This window comes from Perna viridis, chromosome 3 (genome assembly GCF_037379345.1).
Source record: "Perna viridis isolate PV_CMFRI_1.1 ecotype Kerala chromosome 3, ASM3737934v1, whole genome shotgun sequence".
NCBI classification, from domain to species: domain Eukaryota; kingdom Metazoa; phylum Mollusca; class Bivalvia; order Mytilida; family Mytilidae; genus Perna; species Perna viridis.
The window spans coordinates 39,187,980-39,211,094 of NC_142447.1; the positions used below are offsets into that span (position 1 = coordinate 39,187,980).

Genomic DNA, 23,115 nt, shown 5'->3' on the forward strand with positions numbered 1-23,115 from the left:
TACTGGTAAAACTGTTTTGGGGACAAAAAATGGAGAAAGGATTAACGCCTAAACACATCTAAAACACCGATACTTATACAAATAATTTCGAGTTAACGAGTTTACTTTGTAATATTGATCATGCTTAATGATTACAAATAATAATCGAAATGAAAATTGAACGTCACTAAAGATATCAACTGTAAACAGTAAAACCTTTATACCTTTTATACTTTTATTTTACAGACTTCATCCATTTGTCTAAAATTCTTAAGAAAGAGTATGGACCATTTTGTACTGATAGAATACGCAATTTGGTCCAAGCGTTTAATGACGTCAATGTTGAGTCATTGAAAATCTCTAGATCACTTAGGGACAAAGAAATCATCACTGATTTAGATGTCCAGGATATTGAAACAGAATGTCTAAATAGAAAGGAGAAAGCTGCCTTAGTCATTCTTGTTGAAAGATTAGCAATCAGCGAAAAATCGGAATGGGAGACAACGCTAATTCAATGTCTTAGAGATGAAAACTTAGAAACAGTAGCTTCTCGAATGGAGGACTGTCTTATGTCTGATGAATTAGATAACGGTAAATATGCTGAACGGGTAATTATGCTGTACTTGTACATGAGACTTGCATTGCTATAAATTATAGACAGGCCTCGATTCATTTACAAAGAAATATTTATTACATAAGGAATTTTCCATATCGCCCCTGAATTAACCCGAGGAGATGTAATCGAGGGCTGATATGGATCAAGGGCAGATACCAGAAGGATAAGGAAATGACATATAAAAACTTATTTATCATATCACTTATAATGGGTTTTTAAAAATAGAAATGCATAGAAATTTGTTGGGGTTTAACGTCCGAGCAGCAATATTTCAGCTATATTCAGACAATGAACATGAAATGGATGATAAAATGAACATGAAATGAAAAAAAAGGATGGGTCACAAGGATAATAGGGTCGACAAATTTTGATTGCCACTGGAAAAAGGGGGATGGGTAAGGTCGGGCAATTTAGCCTCCTGTGGCGGAGCGCAAAGGTTCCTATTCCTATCGAATACCACAGCAGGGTTCTTTAACGTGCGAGGAACGTGGCATCTTTCCCAACACGGCGCACCACTATGGTTTGCGGTCAGGTTTTCCGTATTATAGCCTGACAACCCCAGCATGTAACACGCCAGGGATACCCCATTCCACCACCAGGGGCAAACATCCCAGTTGCTCTGTGGGCAGAGCGCCTAGCCCCCGGCTAGGTTTCTGAGCACTATGTAGTCGCCTTTTACGACAAGCTTAGCGCTGATGCAGGCCTATTCTTTTAACACCCGGACCTGCACGGGGCTTTAAAGTACCGGACTGAAGTGTTACTGATGGTCAATTATCCGAAGTATAAATTGTAAATTGTCACATTTCCGATAGAAGCATTTAGAATAACTGAAAATATGGATCCCAGACCCATTGAAGCATTTTTGTTTATATCATTATTAATCTTCTTAAAAACGTTAATTGTATTGACCACTGAGGTAAGTTCCACATCTGTTAATGTACATGTTATTATCACTTTCCTCATACATGTCAACACTAAGTTTAAAACACTAGTATCACTAGTAAGTTAAAAATTTACTGATACGGCCAAAATGCTCTGAACATATACTGAATATCTGGTCCATCCTCCCAGGTTTTTTGTGGAGTCGGAGTTGCTCATTTACATTAAATTATATTACACATGACATGCAATTTTATTACTATAACATTTCTTATTAATAAACTACCCAAAATACGTTAAAATGTGCCAATTGATATGAATTCAAACCGGGCATCAATACGGGACCAACATGAAAAAAGAGAGTCAATATGGATCAAACCAAAGCCAATACGGCATCATAAATTCCGGTCGTTTAACACCGCCATTTTGAGTTAGAATTGGATTTAATGAACAGAGCAACTGGGATGTGTGCCTCAGGTGGTGGAATGAAGTACCCCTGGCGTGTTACATGCTGGGATTGTCAGGCTATAATACGGAAAACCTGACCGGAAACCACAGTGGTGCATCGTGTTGGGAAAGGTGCCACGTTCCTCGCACGTTAAAGAACCCTACTGTGGTATTCTCCCGGAGTAGGAACCATAGGGCTCCGCCACAGGAGGCTAAATTGCCCGACCCTACCCACCTCTCCCTATTTCCAGTGGCAAGCAAAATTTCTTGACCCTATTATCCTTGTGTCCCATCCCTTTTTTATTTCATCATCATTTCATGTTCATTTTCTCATCAATTTCATGTTCATCGTCTGAATATAGCTGAAATATTGCTGCTCGGACATTAAACCCCAACAAACAAACAAACAATAACATATATTTTGCTATGCTTTATAAATTTGCAGGTCTCTACTTATATCTAAACAGCTAGTGACACAAGTTTTATACATCACTTGTTAGAATTTGATTTACTGTTATGTATTTATTGCATTTATCTGTCCACTTTAATAGAAGTGAGGGAATTCAAATTAATGTTCTAATCGATGATAGAAATATGATATTTTCGTTTTCACACTCCACGCAACAAAGTTGCGGGGTATTATGTACTCGACCCGTCAGTCCGTCCGTTCGTCCGTGTGTTCTTCACAACTTCTTCATCCAACCTTTGACCAATTTCCTCCAAACTTTGGTGAATGGTTAGTAGCAATAAAATCAAACGTGGATATGATTAATTTGATTTCCAGAGAAATTGAGCAAAGGGGACCACAGTTTTAGGAGGTGGACTTAGTTAATAAATTATTTAGGCTTGTCGTCTGGAAATTCTTAGTGATGTTGCAGAGATTGGTCCAGAGGGACACCTTTTTGCACAGAGATGTTGATATTTCCTTGGTCTGATTGCATATATGGGAGCGTGGGGTATTGTGAGCTGGCTCATTTATTTTCTTTGATTTAACAAGCCAGGAACCATTTCATTCACAGATCTATATGGTAGGCAAAAACAAATTGAAGTTCGAATGTTTAAAAGGTGACAAACAAGTCTATTATTTTTTGTAGTTATAAGGACCGTTTTAACCTATCTATTTCAGAAGAACGCGCCGAAGTTTCACCTGATGTCCAATGGCAGAAACTCATTATGGACTTATTTAAATATCTCATATTGCAAAATGTTACAGCAGACGATATTCTCGGTAATATAGGCACACTACTTTCGATGGGTTGGTATCTTTTCTAAAGTTCTAAATAGTTTTTATGTAGACCTTTATTGTATATAGTAGACTGTTAACCTGAGGATTTAGGATGTAATAATAAAAAATACGCGTCATGTTAAAGATTATACTAAATCATTTCCTGTACAGTTTTGTCCATTAAACCATAGGCGTGATGCCCTAGTGCATAATCTGATGGTAAGATAAACATTTTGATTAATGTACATATGTAGAAGAGTAAGTATGGAAGACATGATTATCCGTTAGAAGAAACCGTGCATGTTTTCTCTCGACCTTACCCACATGATTCATTTTTGATTTCAACTTTCCCCTACTTTTTTATAGTAAGAAAAATAGTGTATGTTACTGGTGTCATTTTAACCTTCCACATCAAAAGTAATACCATACTATTATTTTTATCATGTAGAAGAAAAAAGACATATAAGAGATATTGCAGAAAATCAAGGTGAGCAGATGGGAATGGAAAAACTGCTTGAAAAAGTGGACCAAATCAGCACCCCAGGAAAGTGGCAGGCTTTTAAGCAAGCTTTGGTTGATTCAGGTGATTATAATTGCCTCTCATAATTAATTCATCAAAACTGAAATTCGAGATACCATTAAACAAAGCAAATGTTTCATGTTCAATTCATTTTTATATCATAGATTTCGATTGGCTAAATGATGTGTTGGAAGGAAACTACGAAGTTTCTGACAACAGTGCACGATGGGAGGGTATGATTAATTTGTATGAAGGGAGACTGTCAGAAAAGATCCAACCAGGGGAACTCTTGGGCTTGTTATCCGAAGAATCTTTGATCAGCGCCTTAGATCGTCAAACAATTGAACAAATAGAACAAAATAAAGGAGAAAGGCGTGCTGCTGTCAAACTTCTTCAATGCCTTCATAAACTTCAACCAAATCATTGGTATCCAAAGTTCATGACCATTCTCATGAAAAATAACTATCATCAATTGGTTTCTGAAATTGATCCAGACATATTCAAAGGTAAGCATTTAAAGGCTGTTGTGTTTTTTTTTCAACTGTGCCAACATCTGGTTTAAATAAACCCTATAAAAAAGGTATCCATAACAGTTTGTTGATCTCATGTCAAGAAAGAATCTTGTTTTCTTATTCCTTACTATTTATATCTTCAATTTAAATAACAGGGACAACCTTTATAATAAGAAAAGGTAAAACGTTTCCTCTGTTACACTATAAAGTGTCTGGTAGTACTGACCATGTGATAACCGACTAAAACCTTACGATAACGAATGTCAAAACAAAAATGTTTTGTGGGTTACTAATGAAACATTTACGTTTTCACTTTGCATACAAATGCAAGCTATCTTCACCTTAGTAGATATGTTATTCAAGGAGTTTATTAATTATAAATTCGTTTTGTATATTTGCTTATTAAAGTTTTACAGGAAAAAAGCTCGACCAGCGATAAAGTGAAACAACCAGGAGGTTTTTTATTTGTTTTTTTTTTCAGTTTTTGTTTATCTATAGTATAAGCCTAGAAGTGGTATTTTCAAGAATTTCCGTGATTTGCTTTTCCGATATCTGTATTTAATTTGTTTGCGTCTTCTGTTGTTGCTGTTTTGTTCTATGTTTTTTTTTTCCTTTTCATTTGTCTTAATTAGCTTCCTTTGTAAGAATCATGCAAAATCTGGAAAATGTGGTACACCCCCCAAAAAGCTACATATTTTTATTTTTTTTAATTAATTTGTTTTATGGGTCTATACTATGAAATGTGTAATTATTCATTTAAATCTGAATGCTCTTAGGAGATAATCAACATTGAACATCCAATAGATTCTATTGCATTTGAGTGTCATTTACAGAGTTATCTCCCTTAATTTTGAAATCTACAGTGCATTCTATATAATTTTTATAGCCCCGTGCAGGTCCGGGTGTTAAAAGAATAGGCCTGCAGCAGCGCTAAGCTTGTCGTAAAAGGCGACTAAATAGTGCTCAGAAACCTAGCCAGGGGCTAGGCGCTCTGCCTACAGAGCAACTGGGATGTGTGCCCCAGGTGGTGGAATGGGGTACCCCTGGCGTGTTACATGCTGGGATTGTCAGGCTACAATACGGAAAACCTGACCGCAAACCATAGCGGTGCACCGTATTGGGAAAGATGCCACGTTCCTCGCACGTTAAAGAACCCTGCTGTGGTATTCGATAGGAGTAGGAACCTTTGCGCTCCGCCACAGGAGGCTACATTGCCCGACCTTACCCATCCCCCTTTTTCCAGTGGCAATCAAAATTTGTCGACCCTATTATCCTTGAGACCTATCCTTTTTTTTCATTTCATGTTCATTTTATCATCCATTTAATGTTCATTGTCTGCATATAGCTGAAATATTGCTGCTCGGACGTTAAACCCCAACAAACAAACAAACAATATAATTTTTATATCCTAAAAAAACGGGTTATATGAAAAACTGGCCCCGTGCAGGTCCGGGTGTTAAAAGAATAGGCCTGCAGCAGCGCTAAGCTTGTCGTATAAGGCGACTAAATATTGCTCAGAAACCTAGCCGGGGGCTACGCGCTGTGCCCACAGAGCAACTGGGATGTGTGCCCCAGGTGGTGGAATGGGGTACCCCTGGCGTGTTACATGCTGGGGTTGTCAGGCTATAATACGGAAAACCTGACCGCAAACCATAGTGGTGCGCCGTGTTGGGAAAGATGCCACGTTCCTCGCACGTTAAAGAACCCTGCTGTGGTATTCGATAGGAGTAGGAACCTTTGCGCTCCGCCACAGGAGGCTAAATTGCCCGACCTTACCCATCCCCCCTTTTTCCAGTGGCAATCAAAATTTGTCGACCCTATTATCCTTGTGTCCCATCCTTTTTTTCATTTCATGTTCATTTTATCATCCATTTCATGTTCATCGTCTGAATATAGCTGAAATATTGCTGCTCGGACGTTAAACCCCAACAAACAAACAAAATATATGAAAAACTGAATGTTAATTTCTGTTTCAAACAAAATATCAAAAATAAAAATATGTAGGCTTTTACCCCTGAATCACATTTTGCATGATTCTTATCTGGAGTGCCTCTTAAGTATTCACATTTCACAGTTTTTTATCTGAAGTTTCCTTGAAGAGAAAGCCTTCTCTTATTGAATCATAAATTATATGGAAAGTATCAATATTTTTTATCAGAGCTTCAGAAGACTGGTAATTTTGCAGTCGATGAGTATGCAGAGGTCATGGCATGTACAGGACAGAATCATGATGTGAAAGAAGCATATGCTTCTGGTAAATTTGTATACTTGTAATTTGTTTTTTTTATTATATTTTAATTGTTTCGCTATTAACTTTAATGTGACCTAGAACGCACATGTATCGGTGATAGTTATAAATGAATGTGAAACGTAATTTTAAAAATTATCAACAGATTTAATGTCAAGAAAAATATTAATTCTCATATCACTTTCTCATTTCTTTTTATCGTTAGCCGCGTGCAGGTCCGGGTGTTAAAAGAATAGGCCTGCAGCAGCGCTAAGCTTGTATAAGGCGACTAAATAGTGCTCAGAACCCTAGCCAGGGGCTAGGCGCTCTGCTCACAGAGCAACTGAGATGTGTGCCCCAGGTGGTGGAATGGGGTACCCCTGGCGTGTTACATGCTGGGGTTGTCAGACTATAATACGGAAAACCTGACCGCAAACCATAGTGGTGCACCGTGTTGGGAAAGATGCCACGTTCCCCACACGTTAAAGAACCCTGCTGTGGTATTCGATAGGAGTAGGAACCTTTGCGCTCCGCCACAGGAGGCTAAATTGCCCGACCTTACCCATCCCCCCTTTTCCAGTGGCAATCAAAATTTGTCTACCCTATTATCCTTGTGACCCATCCTTTTTTTCATTTCATGTTCATTTTACCATCCATTTCATGTTCATTGTCTGAATATAGTGAAATATTGCTGCTCGGACGTTAAACCCAAACAAACAAACAAACATTTTATCGTTATCGCCCCGTGCAGGTCCGGGTGTTCAAAGAATAGGCCTGCAGCAGCGCTGAGCTTGTCGTAAAAGGCGACTAAATAGTGCTCAGAACCCTAGCCGGGGGCTAGAACGCTTTGCCCACAGAGCAACTGGGATGTGTACCCCTGGCGTGTTACATGCTGGGGTTGTCAGGCTATAATACGGAAAACCTGACCGCAAACCATAGTGGTGCACCGTGTTGGGAAAGATGCCACGTTCCCCACACGTTAAAGAACCCTGCTGTGGTATTCGATAGGAGTAGGAACCTTTGCGCTCCGCCACAGGAGACTAAATTGCCCGACCTTACCCATCCCCCCTTTTCCAGTGGCAATCAAAATTTGTCTACCCTATTATCCTTGTGACCCATCCTTTTTTTTCATTTCATGTTCATTTTACCATCCATTTCATGTTCATTGTCTGAATATAGTGAAATATTGCTGCTCGGACGTTAAACCCCAACAAACAAACAAACAAACAAACAAACAAACATTTTATCGTTATCGCCCCGTGCAGGTCCGGGTGTTCAAAGAATAGGCCTGCAGCAGCGCTGAGCTTGTCGTAAAAGGCGACTAAATAGTGCTCAGAACCCTAGCCGGGGGCTAGAACGCTTTGCCCACAGAGCAACTGGGATGTGTACCCCTGGCGTGTTACATGCTGGGGTTGTCAGGCTATAATACGGAAAACTTGACCGCAAACCATAGTGGTGCACCGTGTTGGGAAAGATGCCATGTTCCTCGCTCCCCCCCCTGTGGATCGCTATTCTTGTCGTGGTAGGGGGGCTTGCGTGCCTCAGTGATCCTAAGAGCTATGCCAGCTGGAGTTTTTTCTCCTGGTAGGGTTACCCATGATGGAAAGGTCAAAGGTTAGAGGCCAGACTAAAGCGATCGGAACATCGACCGTGGGCCCGGTGTTTAAAATAAAAAGTGGGTTCACCTACTTGTTTGCCGTGAGTTGCAACCCGTGAGTTATTGGGGGGCGAGGAGGTCCTAGTGGATGAAGGTCGTCTCTAGACTCCAGTCGTGACGTAACCCCCGTGTCATCGATGGCTGGATGATCGAGGATACGGCTGTATATGCCACTCGGCTCTTATGTCATCTAAACGGGAGATCGGATGGACCCGGTTCGATCAATCGGCTGGTCACGCCATGCCCTTCATTTGTCCACCTGCTTTACTGATGGCATTTTGTTTAATCCAATGTTTCTAAGATTTTCAAAAGCTTACAAATGGCAAATGAAGAAGGCGGTGGCTCATGGGTCAATCGAGTAGTACGCTGTCTATGCGCCATTGATAGATACGCTCTGTTCGAGTATGTCGTCTCTGGAATCCCTGATGCTATCTGCTGGAAATCCGTAGAGTCCTAGCATCGCCTGTGTTGGCACTCGGTGGCGGGTGGGGAACAGAGACGATGAAACTTATAAAAACTTAACATGGCGACAAAAACAACGGGGAGTCCAATGTTTCTTATTCAAAAAAACGAAAAAGTGATGTCTGCAATTCTTCTGACGAAAGTGATAAAAACTGGCCAAGATTTATTGTAATTTCTGCAAAAGATAAAGACAAAAATGTTAATGACCTTTCTCCTTTTTTAATACAGAAAACTATCAAGGGTGTAGCTGGTGATGTTAAAGATACAAAGAAAATAAGATCAGGATTTTTAATTGAATGCCTCAGACCTGGCCAATCATCAAATTTGTTAAAATTAACCAGGATTGGTGACCTTGATGTGGTTTCATCTGCTCACTAAATCAGTCATAGGGTGTCCTTAAATACCGAGGTCGAGACCTCGACGCCTTGACTGATGAAGAGATCTGTGAGGAACTGAAATCACAAGACGTTAAGTCAGTGAAAAGGTTTACTTCTCGACGTGCAGATGCAACCACACCAATGAGAACAATCCTGTTAACATTTAGTTCCACTTCAGTGCTATCTCATGTCTACATTGGTCCATACAGGACAGCTGTCAGTCTGTATATTCCTAACTCACTTCGGTGTTTTAAATGCCAGAAGTTTGGGCATGGAAAGGGCCTGTGTAGAGGAAAACTTTTGTTTCCGATGCTCTGAAGAAGGACACGAGGGAATCGACTGCAAAAAAGATCTGAAATGCAGAAACTGTGAGGAAGCTCACATGTCATCATCTAAAGATTGCCCTCTTTATAAGAAAGAAAAAGATATTTTAAAGATAAAAACTGAAAACAAAATTTCATATAGTGAAGCTCGCCAGAAGTGGTCCCTTTCCAACAATTTTCTTGCATCTGGCAAAACATCTTATGCTAGTGTTGCAAAGCGTGCTTGTCTGTCTTCGACTGTTGAGGTGCAGACGATCATGAGTTGGAAAGAGGATATCAATGGTCTTGCCAAACTGCCCACTGAGGTATCCACCAAAATAATGAAACCATCCAAAAAATGTTTAGAGGAAATTAAAAAGGCCAGAGCTAAGAAATCTCACCAATGTTCCCAGACTCAGTCATCCCAAAATTCCGGATCATCTACAAAATCATCTCCATCATCACAACAGTCATCGTCTTCCAAATCTCAACAGAAGAATGTCCAACCCCCGTAAAAGTTGGGGAATTTCCGTGTGGAGGACTTGGAGAAATCTAAGTCTAGGCGACAGATTGTGTCGCCTGTGGTGTCGCACTCGGAATCCGAGTCTGACATGGAAGCAACAGATCATGGACTTTGTCCAGGTGAAATCTGGCTGGGTCCCGACCTTGATCAGATTGACCAAACAGATCCTGTTGCCATGAAAAAATACAAGGAGCAGCGCGCTCAGTCAATTCGAATTGACCTTAATGGTGGCACTCGTACTAGAAGGTCATCGAGTCGTGGTCGCGGATCCAGGTCAGAGAAAATATCCCCCATTCGTCACCCATAAAAATGGCCAAATTACTGCAATGGAATTGTCGAGGTTTAAAGGCTATTTTGGAATTTACTCTTCTTGTTCAGTCTATTTTACCAGTTGCATTATGTCTCCAGGAGACTCATTTAAAAGAAACGGATCAAATTTCCGTAAAAGGATATACAATGTATAGTACATTTGCTGAGGCAAATGAACGAGCTGCTGGTGGATCTACCATTTTTATTAGGGACAGAGTAATACATAGTTCAGTTCCTTTAACTACCGATCTACAAGCAGTGGCCGTTCGGTTATCCCTTGATAAAACCATAACTGTTTGTTCCATTTACATTCCCCCAAATTCAATTTTGTGCAGAAATAAATTAGTTGATTTGGTTGAACAGTTGCCAAAACCATTTATTATTTTGGGTGACTTTAATGCTCATAATCCTTTATGGGGAAGTAATCATACGAATGATAAAGGTAAAAAAGTTGAGGAGCTCCTTCAGCAAGAAGATTTGTGCATATTTAATGACGGATCTTCAACATTCCTTCATTCAGGCAATGGATCGTATTCTTCTATTGATTTAAGCATTTGTGATCCTCTCGTACTTTCAGAGTTTACATGGCGAGTTCATGATGACTTGTGCGGGAGTGATCATTTTCCAATTCTTTTGGAGCATTTATCCTCCAAAACGGAAGAACGTCAACCTCGTTTTAAACTTGAGAAAGCAGATTGGGCTTCATTTGAAGCCCACTGTCTTGAAGAATTACGATTAGAAACGATGAAGGATGTTGAAGATCCCATTTTATTATTTAATGAAAGACTGACATCAATTGCTAATAAAACAATACCTAAAACCTCGACAAGTCCAAAAAGGTCTAGTAAACCATGGTTTACTGATGAGTGCGACAAAGCGATCGAAGAACGCAACAAGGCCCATCGCCGGTTTGACAAAAATCCTACACCAGCAAATCTGTCAAACTTCCGAATATTTCGAGCAAAAGCTCGACTTACATGTAAACAAGCCAGACGAACCTCTTGGAAAAATTTTGTTTCTAGTATTAAATCTCACACTCCCCTCAATAAAGTATGGAATTTTATTAGAAAAGTAAAAGGAAAAAATTCGAATTCTTCAGTGAAACACCTTAAAGTTGGTAATACCACTCTAACCACCGAAAAAGATATCGCCAATAAGCTAGCCGAAACGTTCGCTAAACATTCATCCTCAACTAACTACAAACCGGATTTTCAAAAAATTAAATCATCTGCAGAAAAGACAAAATTAAACTTCAAGTCAAATAATGCTGAATTCTACAACTCTCAATTTTCTATAGAGGAACTAAAATCGTCACTGGCTAAAGCCCATGATACAGCTAGTGGGCTAGATAATATTCACTATCAACTTTTGAAACATCTTCCTGATCCATCTCTACATACACTTTTTGCTTTAATGAACGAGATATGGACTTCTGGTAACGTTCCGTCCATCTGGAAAACGGCTTCAGTTGTCCCTATTTCAAAACCAGGAAAAGATCATACGGATCCTTCAAATTATCGCCCGATTGCATTGACAAGCTGCGTCTGCAAGACAATGGAACGAATGGTCAATGATCGCCTTGTGTGGTTCCTTGAGAAACACAACTTACTCACTAATATTCAGTGTGGTTTTAGGCAAGGCAGAAGTACTCTTGACCATTTAGTCCGGTTTGAAACGCTCATCAGAAATGCATTTGCTAAAAATGAACATATTGTGTCGGTCTTTTTCGATTTAGAAAAAGCCTATGACACGACGTGGAAATATGGTATTTTAAAAGATATATTTGATATGGGGTTGAAAGGAAGACTTCCTCTGTTCTTGTCTAATTTTTTGTCAGATCGTCATTTTAATGTGAGGGTAAATTCGACTTTTTCTGAGGAGAAGGAACAGGAAATGGGAGTTCCTCAGGGAAGTATTCTTTCTGTCACTCTCTTCAGTATTAAAATTAATAGTTTAGCCCAAGTTTTGAAGGACAATATTGACGGTTCCTTGTATGTAGACGACTTTTTGATCTGCTACAGGGGACAAAATATGAGTAATATTGAAAGGCAGTTACAACTTTGCCTCAAAAGAATTGAGAAATGGGCTTTGGAGAATGGGTTTAAGTTTTCTACATCTAAAACTGTTGGTATGCACTTTTGTCGAAAGCGAAAGCTGCATCCGGACCCAGATCTCTTTCTTTATGGTAATAAAATCAAAATAGTAGAAGAAACAAAATTCCTTGGATTACTTTTTGATAGTAAACTTTCTTTTCTTCCCCATATCAAATTACTTAAATCTAGGTGTCTTAAGGCACTAGATATTTTAAAAATGGTGTCCAGTACCGACTGGGGTGCTGATACCTCAATTTTATTAAATTTATATAGATCTTTGGTTAGGTCTAAACTTGATTATGGATCTATTGTTTATGGTTCCGCCAAAAAATCTTACCTTAAAATTTTAGACGCTGTTCACCACCAGGGGTTGCGACTTTGCCTTGGTGCCTTCAGAACCTCTCCTATTGAGAGCCTTTATGCCGAGGCAAATGAACCATCCCTTGGAGACAGACGTTTGAAATTAGGTCTTCAATATGTAAGTAAACTTATGGCCTACCCAGATAGCCCTGTCTACGACTGTGTCATTAATCCCATTTATCGAAAACATGAAAGCAAAACCCCCCTCCCTTTGGAGGCCAATGCAGTGACACCTGTTGTTACTTCGAAATGCCCTCCATGGGAGCTTCCACACCCTTCTTTCATTTTTGATCTGCGTGAATATAGAAAGTCCGATACCAATCCTTTATTTTTACAACAAAAATTTTCTGAAGTTAAAGCAAATTATCCAGATTTTTCGACGGTGTATACAGATGGCTCACAAGATGGCGATAGCGTTGCATGTGCTGCTGTCCATGGTGACAGAACTGTAACTGAAGGGTTGCCATCGAGCGCTTCCATATTCACAGCTGAAGCTCGAGCCATCTTGTTAGCACTTAAATTGATTACTCAATCTAATCTGTCACAGGTTATTATTTGTTCTGACTCTTTGAGCTGTCTTTTGGCAATTAAGAATCATAAACTGAAATACATTCTTATCTTACAAATTTTATATTTTATTCATCGACTTCGGGAATTTGATATAGAGATTGTTTTTCTCTGGGTACCCAGTCATGTTGGTATTCAGGGGAATTCAGTTGTAGACAGGGTTGCCAAGAAGGCATTAAATGAAATAATAAAGGACGTTAGTTTGCCATACACCGATTTTAAACCTTTAATAAGGAAATATATTTTAAAGATGTGGCAGGACCGATGGGACGGTCTTGAACACAACAAACTCAATTCCATAAAACCCGATCTAGGCGTTCATCAATCCGGGTTGGGCAATCGCAAAGACCAAGTGGTGATGACTAGATGCCGCATTGGACATTCTAGATTTACACATGGCTATTTGCTTGTTGGTGTTTCTCGACCTGAGTGTATCCCATGTGATTGCCCTTTCTCTATCAAACATATTCTTCTAGATTGTGTGGATTTTGCCAACACCGGGCAAAATTATTTTGACTGCGCCAATATGTTTGATTTGTTCAAGACCGTTTCATCTAAAAACATTATCAAATTCTTGCGAGACATCGGTTTATTTAATAAAATCTAAATTGGATACCTTCCTTGATTTTTCAATATTTTAAATGTTTTATCGGTTATGTTTCTATATGTATTTTATGTCTTAAATTCACCTTTTATGTACCTTTTTATATGTAAATAGCTGTTTGTTTAAATTTCATTTTTTTATGAAGAGACTTTGATCTTGCTTTTAATATTTCCACTTCATTCAATGTTCTTGCCGTGATATGGCCCTAGTCGCCGAAACGGCATTAAAACATAACAATCAATCAATCAATCTTCTTTGGCCCTGGATCGTATAGAGCTGAGTATTCGTCTTCCTTTGAGCAAAATAAAAAAAATGTTTCATATTGAATTATGTAAAATAAAAAAAAATATGAATATAATTGATTTTTTTCAATTTTACATGATGAAGTAAAAGATAAGGTTATAAACAACAATAACAGCATCTTTTGGTTGTGGTTGTTACCATATATATCTCATGTACAATTACTCCATACTCATGTACATAAATTCCATTCTCGTGTTCATTTACTCCATACTCATGTACATTAACTCAATAGCCCTTTATTCTTTCTCCTTCATTTTTCATCGTTACAAAAGTTATTTAAGATTAATACATCTTTTTATGCAAACAGGCTGTCAAACCACAAAACACAAATGATCTGAAAAAGTTTTACGTATGACAGCCGTTAGCCACATTTATGTAATTGCTTTATTACTTTCTATGAATCAATGCAAAATCTGACAATTAAATTCCGAATCTTAGTTTTATTTGGATGCTGTCGTGTAAGGGTTTCAAAAGTAAAACAAGTATGGAAATCTAAAAAAGTGAATTAATAATAGTTTTTTTTGCAAAGCGATTGCTTATGAATTTCCAATATGATTGATTGATTGTTGGGGTTTAACGTCCGAGCAGCAATATTTCACCTATATTTAGACGATGAACATGAAATGGATGATAAAATGAACATGAAATGATGATGAAATAAAAAAGGGATGGGACACAAGGATAATGGGGTCAAGAAATTTTGCTTGCCACTGAAAATAGGGAGAGGTGGGTAGGGTAGGGCAATTTAGCCTCCTGTGGCGGAGCCCTATGGTTCCTACTCCGGAAGAATACCACAGTAGGGTTCAACGTGCGAGGAACGTGGCATCTTTCCCAACACGGTGCACCACTATGGTTTGCGGTCAGGTTTTCCGTATTATAGCCTGACAACCCCAGCATGTAACACACCAGGGGTACCCCATTCCACCACCTGGGCCACATATCCCAGTTGCTCTGTAGGCAGAGCGCCCTAGCTCCCGGCTAGGGTTCTGAGCACTATTTAGTCGCCTTTTACCACAAGCTTAGCGCTGCTGCAGGCCTATTCTTTTAACACCCTGACCTGCACGGGGCGAGTTTCCAATATATGCATATTCTTCTAACTTGATACATTAAATAAATACATTTACAACAACAACAATAAAGAACGATATCTTTTGGTGAAGGTTACTTTAGAATTGGTATATTGTTTAATATATAAGTACATTAATTTAAGGCTAAATTAAAAAAAATTATAAATGTACTGAATAATACTTATTTGAATATTAAATACATTTGTCTGAGGAACTCCGTGGGTGTTTTTAGAAAAGCAGAGGACGCTTACCCTACCGATGCACCTGGTCTATGCTCCCAGTTCTAGTGGAGTCCGAGTTGCTCATTTACTTTTGTTACTTTGTATGTATCATTTTGTTTATTTTTTTCCATGTCTGGTGTTTGTCTCTGGATTACATTCTTTTGGATTTCCGCTAGAATCTTGGTTTCCTTGATTACTCTTTGAAAGGAGTTTGTTCACTAGATATGTTATAAACAAATATTGAAAAAATAACAATATCAAGAATTCATTATTTGAATTACTGGTATACAATTTCTCAAATCTCGAAAATAAAATGTTTCTATATACGGGTGAATAAAATAATAATAGATTCATATTATTAACAATTAGCAATCCAATAACAAGGAGGCTTACTTATGTTCGCAGTTACTGAGAAACCACGGCGCTCGTACAATAATCTGAGTGTTCCAAACGACTCGAAACAAGAAAACAAAGAAGAACGTCACGAGTTCATAAGGCAACAGTTACTCTCAAGTAGTGACGAGAAAAAACAAAACCAGACAATCCCAAAACTTGACAATACCGGAACAATTGATAACAACATCGCCTCTTCTTATTCTGGAAACGAAAAGAAGCTATCTAAAACAGAAAAATTTGAGGATATAAAGAAAAAACTTGCCATCAAGACCAGCAAGAAGCCCGAGGAAATAACAAACAATATAGTAGAGACTCGTAAGTATACATGGGATTATAAAAAGCAAATCATGTATTTATATAAATCATCCAGTAAATAATAAAAAACCGAAAAGAAAATCTGTTATCATGGTTTATAAGTAGACTTTCTACATTGCATTTATATGTACACAGGTACATTTGGTAAGGCCAAAAAGAGTGTTTTATAGTTGTTTGATGTTTTGTAGAAATGAGGTGTTCTAACGTGCGTGCTTGCATTTGAAAATAAATAGTAACATAACTCATCAACAGTTTACGATAAATACTTTATATATTTTTCATGACTACATATTCGAGATCATTCATGCAGTTTTAATTGTTCACATAGCTTTCGATGATGTTAGCTCAGATTCTGAAGATGACCAAATGGACAAGAAACCATTGAATTTAAGAAAATATCAAAAGGAATTATCTGCTGATGCTAATGATGGAAAAAGATGTGTTATTGTTGCTCCTACTGGCTCTGGTAAAACCCATGTTATCATTGATGTCATACAGGTACACATGACTATCAAAACTGCAATCGGTAGATATACCTTCTGTTGTAGTCTGATTGCTAAAATCCGGAAATACACGTTAAGCTTTGGATTGATTTTTAAAAAGCAATAATGTATATCCATATAGTATATATGTACAATATCTTAGAACCAGTTTGCCAGATGTGTTTTTCTCTCAGTTTCGAGATAAGATTTTTATTGTGGTGTTACAAATATGTAAGAGTGAATTTTTGTTTGTTTTGGTTGGAATTACTTTCCCTTAATGTGCATGTTTTTATGTAATTGCACGTCCATTGTTGCGTGTGTCTGTTTTTCTTGTCGTTGTGCCCATCTTTTCTTACCAACGTTCTAATCCTGATTTTCTTTGATTTTAGTACTTGTCTTAAAGATACATATAAGTCAAGGGAATAATATGGACTTTTAGGACTTTTCTTTCTTTTTTAAGCGCCATTTTACAACAAATATGGCGAAATGTTCGATTTCTAAAGTTGTTATACTGGTGGAACAACAAGCTTTGGCTGAGCAACAGCATAAACGATGTAAAGAGTATCTGCATTTTCCTGCTAAACTATTGACTGGAGAAATAAATCGAGAAGACAGCACACCATTGTCATCATGGTTAAAAAGGTAAAGTGAATATTAAGCGAAACTGTTTGGGATTGTACATATTTCTTAAGTTTATTATGCATTTAGCCTTTTAACTACTGTCTATAAAGCTATGTTTTATATATTCTACACACACTCGCCGAGTTGCTTATTAAAAGCATCTTTTATTATTAGTATAACATGCTAACATATACTTTGTATGCCTTTACCCATCTTGTTACTTTGAATGTAAAAAAATATAATAAATTATTAATATTATTCCCCATTACAAGAACGCAGATCTAGCGTTAATAGATATGGTTCGGAAATAAAATTGATTTTTGATACTTATTTTTTTTTTGTTTTGTTTTGTTTTGTTTTGTTTTGTTTTGTTTTTGTTTTTGTAAAAATCATACATTGCTGTCAACTTTCGTTACAGGCGAAATATCTTTGTTATAACAGCTGAACTTCTTGTTACTGCTTTGAGAACAAAAGACGTTGCCATCGAGGACTTTTCTCTTCTGATTTTTGACGAATGTCACCATGCAATTTCTAACCATTCTTACAACAGAATAATGCAATACTACATGGAACGGAAGTTTGACGTTAATTTTGATAAAAGTCAGCTTCCACAAGTACGTTCATTAACCCCTGTAAATCAGTAATTTGCAATATTACTATTCGATATTGGGCTATTTTGTAGTTGTGTTCAACAAGCTACATGTATATTAAAAAAAAACATATTCAATATTATTCATGTTGAAGTTGTAAGGGCAAACTTAAAGTGTTAAGATTTTAAAGGTCTTCATAAACCTTACTACGATAAACCATCCTTTAATAACACCATCCTACTTGTATCTGCTATAAAAGGCTATGTTATGAAAGAGCAAATAAGATGGAAGTGAGTCATCAAAATGTTTTTGTCTAATTATTTTTTTCAAGATGAATTCTAGAGGCGAGTCACTATTAATAACAAGCGAGTATATCCACCTCGGTTTGAAAAAAAATATTGGTAACCCCCCCCCCCCAAAAAAAAAAAAAAAAGTAAATAAAGTGAGTTTTTTTTTTTTTTTTTTTTTTTGAAAATCACTTTCAACAATTGAGCGAAAACGGTTTCTTTTTTCATTTCGAGATAGAAAGAAATTTTACTCCACAATGTGCATTTAATAACTATGCCTGCAAATTTTACTATAGTTTAAAGTTTTGTTACAAGTAAAACAAAGGTCTTGTCATTGATTGGCAAATTTTGAGCAAAGTAATGTAGTTTTCAGTATAATCACTATGAAATAAGGTCTTATATTTCAAGGTAAGGATTATTACTCCTTTGATCCTCTTCTTTTAATTGGAGCACTAATGGTACCGTCTGCTTAACTACCAATCGGAACAACTCGGCCATTTCCGCTACACTAAAAAATAAATTCTTTTGTGTAAATAGAACAACATGACAACATATTCCTTTAATTAACAACTACATGTATGATTGACTACACGAAAAATAAAATCGAACGTTTACAAAATAAGTTTTCCTGTATTATGCAAGGGCACGTTTCAATAGGATAAAACTTACGTTTTATTTTTCATCTATGTACACATTTATGACATGTATTTTTTCTCAAGGTTATCGGGCTTACAGCATCACTAGGTGTTCGAAAGTCTAATTCGTTGACCGGGGCTAAAGAACATATTAAGATTACTATGGCACACCTTGATGCGGAAAAACTTGTTACAGTTGAGAAAAACAAAGCTGAACTGGCAGAAAACGTTGTTATTCCTGATAAAGGTGCTGTAACTTATACCAGTGTCGTTATGATACTAGTATTATTTGGTAACATCTTCCAAAAAATTATTAGTTACATTACATTGTAATTAGATGCATGCACTGTTTGACCATAACTTTGCCATACGTGCCCACTAAAGAATATATTTCACGAGTGCTATGTTTAAAAATGATATTGTTGATTAATCTTTGTTTGTTTGTTTGTTTGTTGGGGTTTAACGTCCGAGCAGCAATATTTCAGCTATATTCAGACAATGAACATGAAATGGATGATAAAATGAACATGAAATGAAAAGAAGAAAGGATGGGTCACAAGGATAATAGGGTCGACAAACTTTGATTGCCACTGGAAAAAGGGGGGATGGGTAAGGTCGGGCAATTTAGCCTCCTGTGGCGGAGCGCAAAGGTTCCTACTCCTATCGAATACCACAGCAGGGTTCTTTAACGTGCGAGGAACGTGGCATCTTTCCCAGCACGGTGCATCACTATGGTTTGCGGTCAGGTTTTCCGTATTATAGCCTGACAACCCCAGCATTTAACACGCCAGGGGTACCCCATTCCACCACCTGGGGCACACATCCCAGTTGCTCTGTAGGCAGAGCGCCTAGCCCCCGGCTAGGGTTCTGAGCACTATTTAGTCGCCTTATACGACAAGCTTAGCGCTGCTGCAGGCCTATTCTTTTAACACCCGGACCTGCACGGGGTGTTGATTAATCTTTGTAAAACTCATGACCAACTCGATGAATTCTGTTTCAGTATCGCCATATTTCCTTTCATTAGTGACAACATACCTTCAGCACTTGCGTATGGAGTTTTCATTATCACAACTCATACTTACCGAAACTTTTCAGATCATCTAGACTCCTTACAGTTGAACTTGTGCTGCTACAAGATTTCAGTCATCACTAAAAAGGTCGTTTGGTCATTATGAAATTGTGGATCGATATGGTGTATACATATGCACCATGAGAACCGAATTGTTCACCGTGTCATAATTTTCCTTCCCTCTTTCGTCTACACTCTACGTGACATTTTATGAAATCCTCGGTTAATGTTTCTAGAAGTCTAGCTGGTTGCTCATTTGCATATCTTTGTTTGTGTTATTTTGGTTATCTCAGGTTTTTTGTTGTTTGTGTCTTTTTTTCTCTTGTGTAGTTGTTAACATTGGTTTATAATCATTTGACTACAGTTTCAAATCTCATTTTGTTAACAAGTAAATATTATTTGTTCTTAAAACATTTTTATAATTCATTCTCAATTTAGATATTATACGTACTCCACCGAGAGAGGAAAAATTCTTTGGTGAAACAATATCTCTTGTGATGGAATGCACAGAAAAAGAAATGAAGGATTCAGTTTGTAGGTATTAAATAATTAAATTGAATTGAAATTGAAACCATTACCAGGTATCAAAACACGATTCATTCTTAAGGTTATATTACCTTTTATTGGATATTTTTTTATAACGCAAACAATGCGAGGATCGTGGTTTCTTTAGGTTTTAATTGATAATTTGTTTCCTTATAATTTGGTACTATCAAATATCAAACAGCTACTTTGACATGTGTTTCTTTCAAAGTATACAAGAAGTTTGGCCTTTCAAAATACTATAATTTTTGCTGAGGATTTTCGTATGATACATTTGGAGATTAATAAAGGCACAGTTGATTATATCTGATTTAAAAATGTATTTATTACCTGAGAAAAGTAATATATTTAATGAAAATGAAGCAATTGCGTGAGGAAAAAATGTAGTATTGCTTTCATGTACAATGTATTTTATTTTTCAAGTTGCCGATTGCCTAGAAGAGAAATCTCTAAAAGCGCCGACAGAAAAGGGATCTGTTGTTTACACACAGTGGATTAGCAAACTTAGACGAGATATAGCGGCAATTCGAAACCACGAAGCGACACGTTTTTTTACGACATGTAGGAACTACCTTGAAGTAAGCATGGTATCCGATCCAAAAGTATTTTGACTTTTTCGCAAGTTCATACAGTTACATTAGTGTTTTTTTAAATTATAATTATTTACAATACTTTCTTCATTGAGTTGAGAATTCGAACTATAGTTTAGTGGTGACAGTTAATGAAATGTTAAAACTATGAGTTCATAACTGTCTTATTTAATTTTATATAGGTGTATAACCAAGCATTAATTATATATGAAGATGCTAGGGTTAAAGACGCAATGGACTACCTAGAGAACAAGGCATTGGACCTTAGTGTTGTTAACCAAGATGCTACTGACAGAAAGATGATCGAATTCTATGAACGTTAGTATCTGCATATGGAAAAACACATTAAATTAGCTCTTTACTGCTGGTTTCATTTCTCGCAGAAACCTTTTCATAAGTATGCGATATATTGGGATTCGATTTCAGACTCGAGGGACAATTTTATCTTTTATGGGGTTCTGGGATCAAAATTGGCAGGACGATGGTTAAAAAAAGTTCCAGGAAGAACAATTCCATGGAAAAGGGCAGGTTGTAGAAAAAAGTCAGGATTTGGTTTGAAAAATTCATGGCAGACTGGACTAAGAAATGAAACGTCAAGTCAGAATTTGTACTGAATAAAATTCAGGACTCAATATTTGATATTAGCCCCACCCCCTAGAAATCAAATGGTGGCTCCCTGAGTACAAAATGTTTATTTCTCGGCAACTACCTATCACTTGTTCATATAATTTGGTCACGCGTACAATAAAATATTTTCTGCAACTATTGATCGCAGCCTCTTGATCTTTTTGTTGCTAACTATAGGTATCATGGTATGTCATAACGTGGGCTTGAGTGATATCAACTTTCACTTTGTTTATATTTAACCATTTGGTTTTGATATTTTAAAAAAAAATCGTAACAGTTTTCTTTGCAACTTCTTATCATAGCAACTTAATATTTTGTCTAGTCATAGTTCATCATTGGATGTCGAGAAACATTAACTTCCTGTTAACGACTGTGTTTATAATTTGTCCGTATTGTTTACTGGGGTTGGAAACGAATAGTCCTTAAGTGAGGCTTACTGTTGTTCTAGTTCTTAAAAAGTGTTTATAAATAAGACATTTGTTTTCTTGTCGTATATTTTCTAGTACTTACAGCACAATTTGCATACCAATAAGTGTATTTGGTGTCAGTATTTCCAGGACTTACACTTCCTACTGTCGATTTATCGTTATGTATGCCGTACTTTTTAACCTGGACAACTAACTTCTGAATTCGAATACTTTTAGTTTCAGGGATTTTAAAAATCCTTTCCTGCTTTCCCGCCATCCTTATTTAAATATTGTTTGTCCATGTGTTGTTTTTTTTTTATAGTTTCTCAGTTGAAGGTAATGCAATGATTATTCAAATGTTGTGTGTTTGCAAATTTTGTTCGTTTGTATTCGATAAAAAGTCTCGAAGATTAAATTAAAAATAAAAATTCTTTTCGGAGATAAAAGTATCCCTGAATTCTAGATTGTGAGATAAAATAAATAAGAGTATAGCATGTATAAGATCATTTATATCAACTCTTAGATCTATCAAAATGTTTATGTTCATATAAAAAAATGACTATGTTAACTATTTCAAAATATAATTTTCATGATTCCTTATAAAAGTGCTTGTACTTGCTTTGTTCAATTTTAAAGATGTATACATGACTGTAATTATAGAATAAAGAAAATTGTGGTGAGCAATTCGGTTTTCTAGTTAGCTTCTTATTTTTTATACTCATTTTTTTTTATTATAGTCTATTGACAATGTATTTTTTTTTCTATTCGTATTTGGAAAATTCAGTGATAGAATCCTTACTCTCAAATATTTAATACCACTTATTTTCTTCAGTTGCAAAATCACTTCTACTGGACTGTACTGATGACGAAAATTGTGCAAACCCAAAACTCAAAGTATTGAAGGATGTAATCTTCAAGCAATGCAGAGAAAACAGCGAATCCAGAATTATTGTATTTGTCGAAACAAGGGCACTGGCTGAAGCTCTTGTCAATTTCATGAAAGAGACAAACGGGCTTAACAGTTTAAAACCAACAAAATTTGTGGGTACCAAGGCAGCTGGGACACAAGGAGGTAAACAGTATAGTACGATCTCTTTTTAAGTATTCTTCTGTAAAATATCGTTTTCGAGTTGAGATGCCCATTATGTTCGTCTGCTCTTTCTTAACCATAACGTCCAATGGAAATCCTTAAGTTTGTTTAAGTTTCTGACTAACTACAAATGTAATTAGTTACGTGTCTAATTTACCTTTTGGGTTGTACATAATGAAATTCATTAATGTGTCGGGTCTAAATTTGTGGCAG

General features: G+C 36.9%; 1 protein-coding gene across 2 annotated transcripts in view; it reads left to right on the forward strand.

The window, feature by feature from the left end:
* The window catches only part of LOC148622196 (ATP-dependent RNA helicase DHX58-like), a 31,552-nt gene that overhangs the window by 6,678 nt on the left and 1,759 nt on the right, over window positions 1-23,115 (forward strand). The window contains exons 3-16 of one of the 2 annotated variants that reach the window (XM_088571839.1): window positions 226-570; window positions 3,048-3,176; window positions 3,595-3,729; window positions 3,831-4,172; window positions 6,337-6,432; window positions 15,656-15,961; window positions 16,290-16,459; window positions 16,904-17,085; window positions 17,483-17,678; window positions 18,661-18,823; window positions 20,084-20,179; window positions 20,612-20,766; window positions 20,961-21,096; window positions 22,645-22,884. In XM_088571839.1, the coding sequence (XP_088427965.1) occupies window positions 226-570; window positions 3,048-3,176; window positions 3,595-3,729; window positions 3,831-4,172; window positions 6,337-6,432; window positions 15,656-15,961; window positions 16,290-16,459; window positions 16,904-17,085; window positions 17,483-17,678; window positions 18,661-18,823; window positions 20,084-20,179; window positions 20,612-20,766; window positions 20,961-21,096; window positions 22,645-22,884 (2,691 nt within the window). The remainder of the gene's footprint in view (window positions 1-225; window positions 571-3,047; window positions 3,177-3,594; window positions 3,730-3,830; window positions 4,173-6,336; window positions 6,433-15,655; window positions 15,962-16,289; window positions 16,460-16,903; window positions 17,086-17,482; window positions 17,679-18,660; window positions 18,824-20,083; window positions 20,180-20,611; window positions 20,767-20,960; window positions 21,097-22,644; window positions 22,885-23,115) is intronic. The other variant, XM_088571840.1, reaches the window with a different exon arrangement.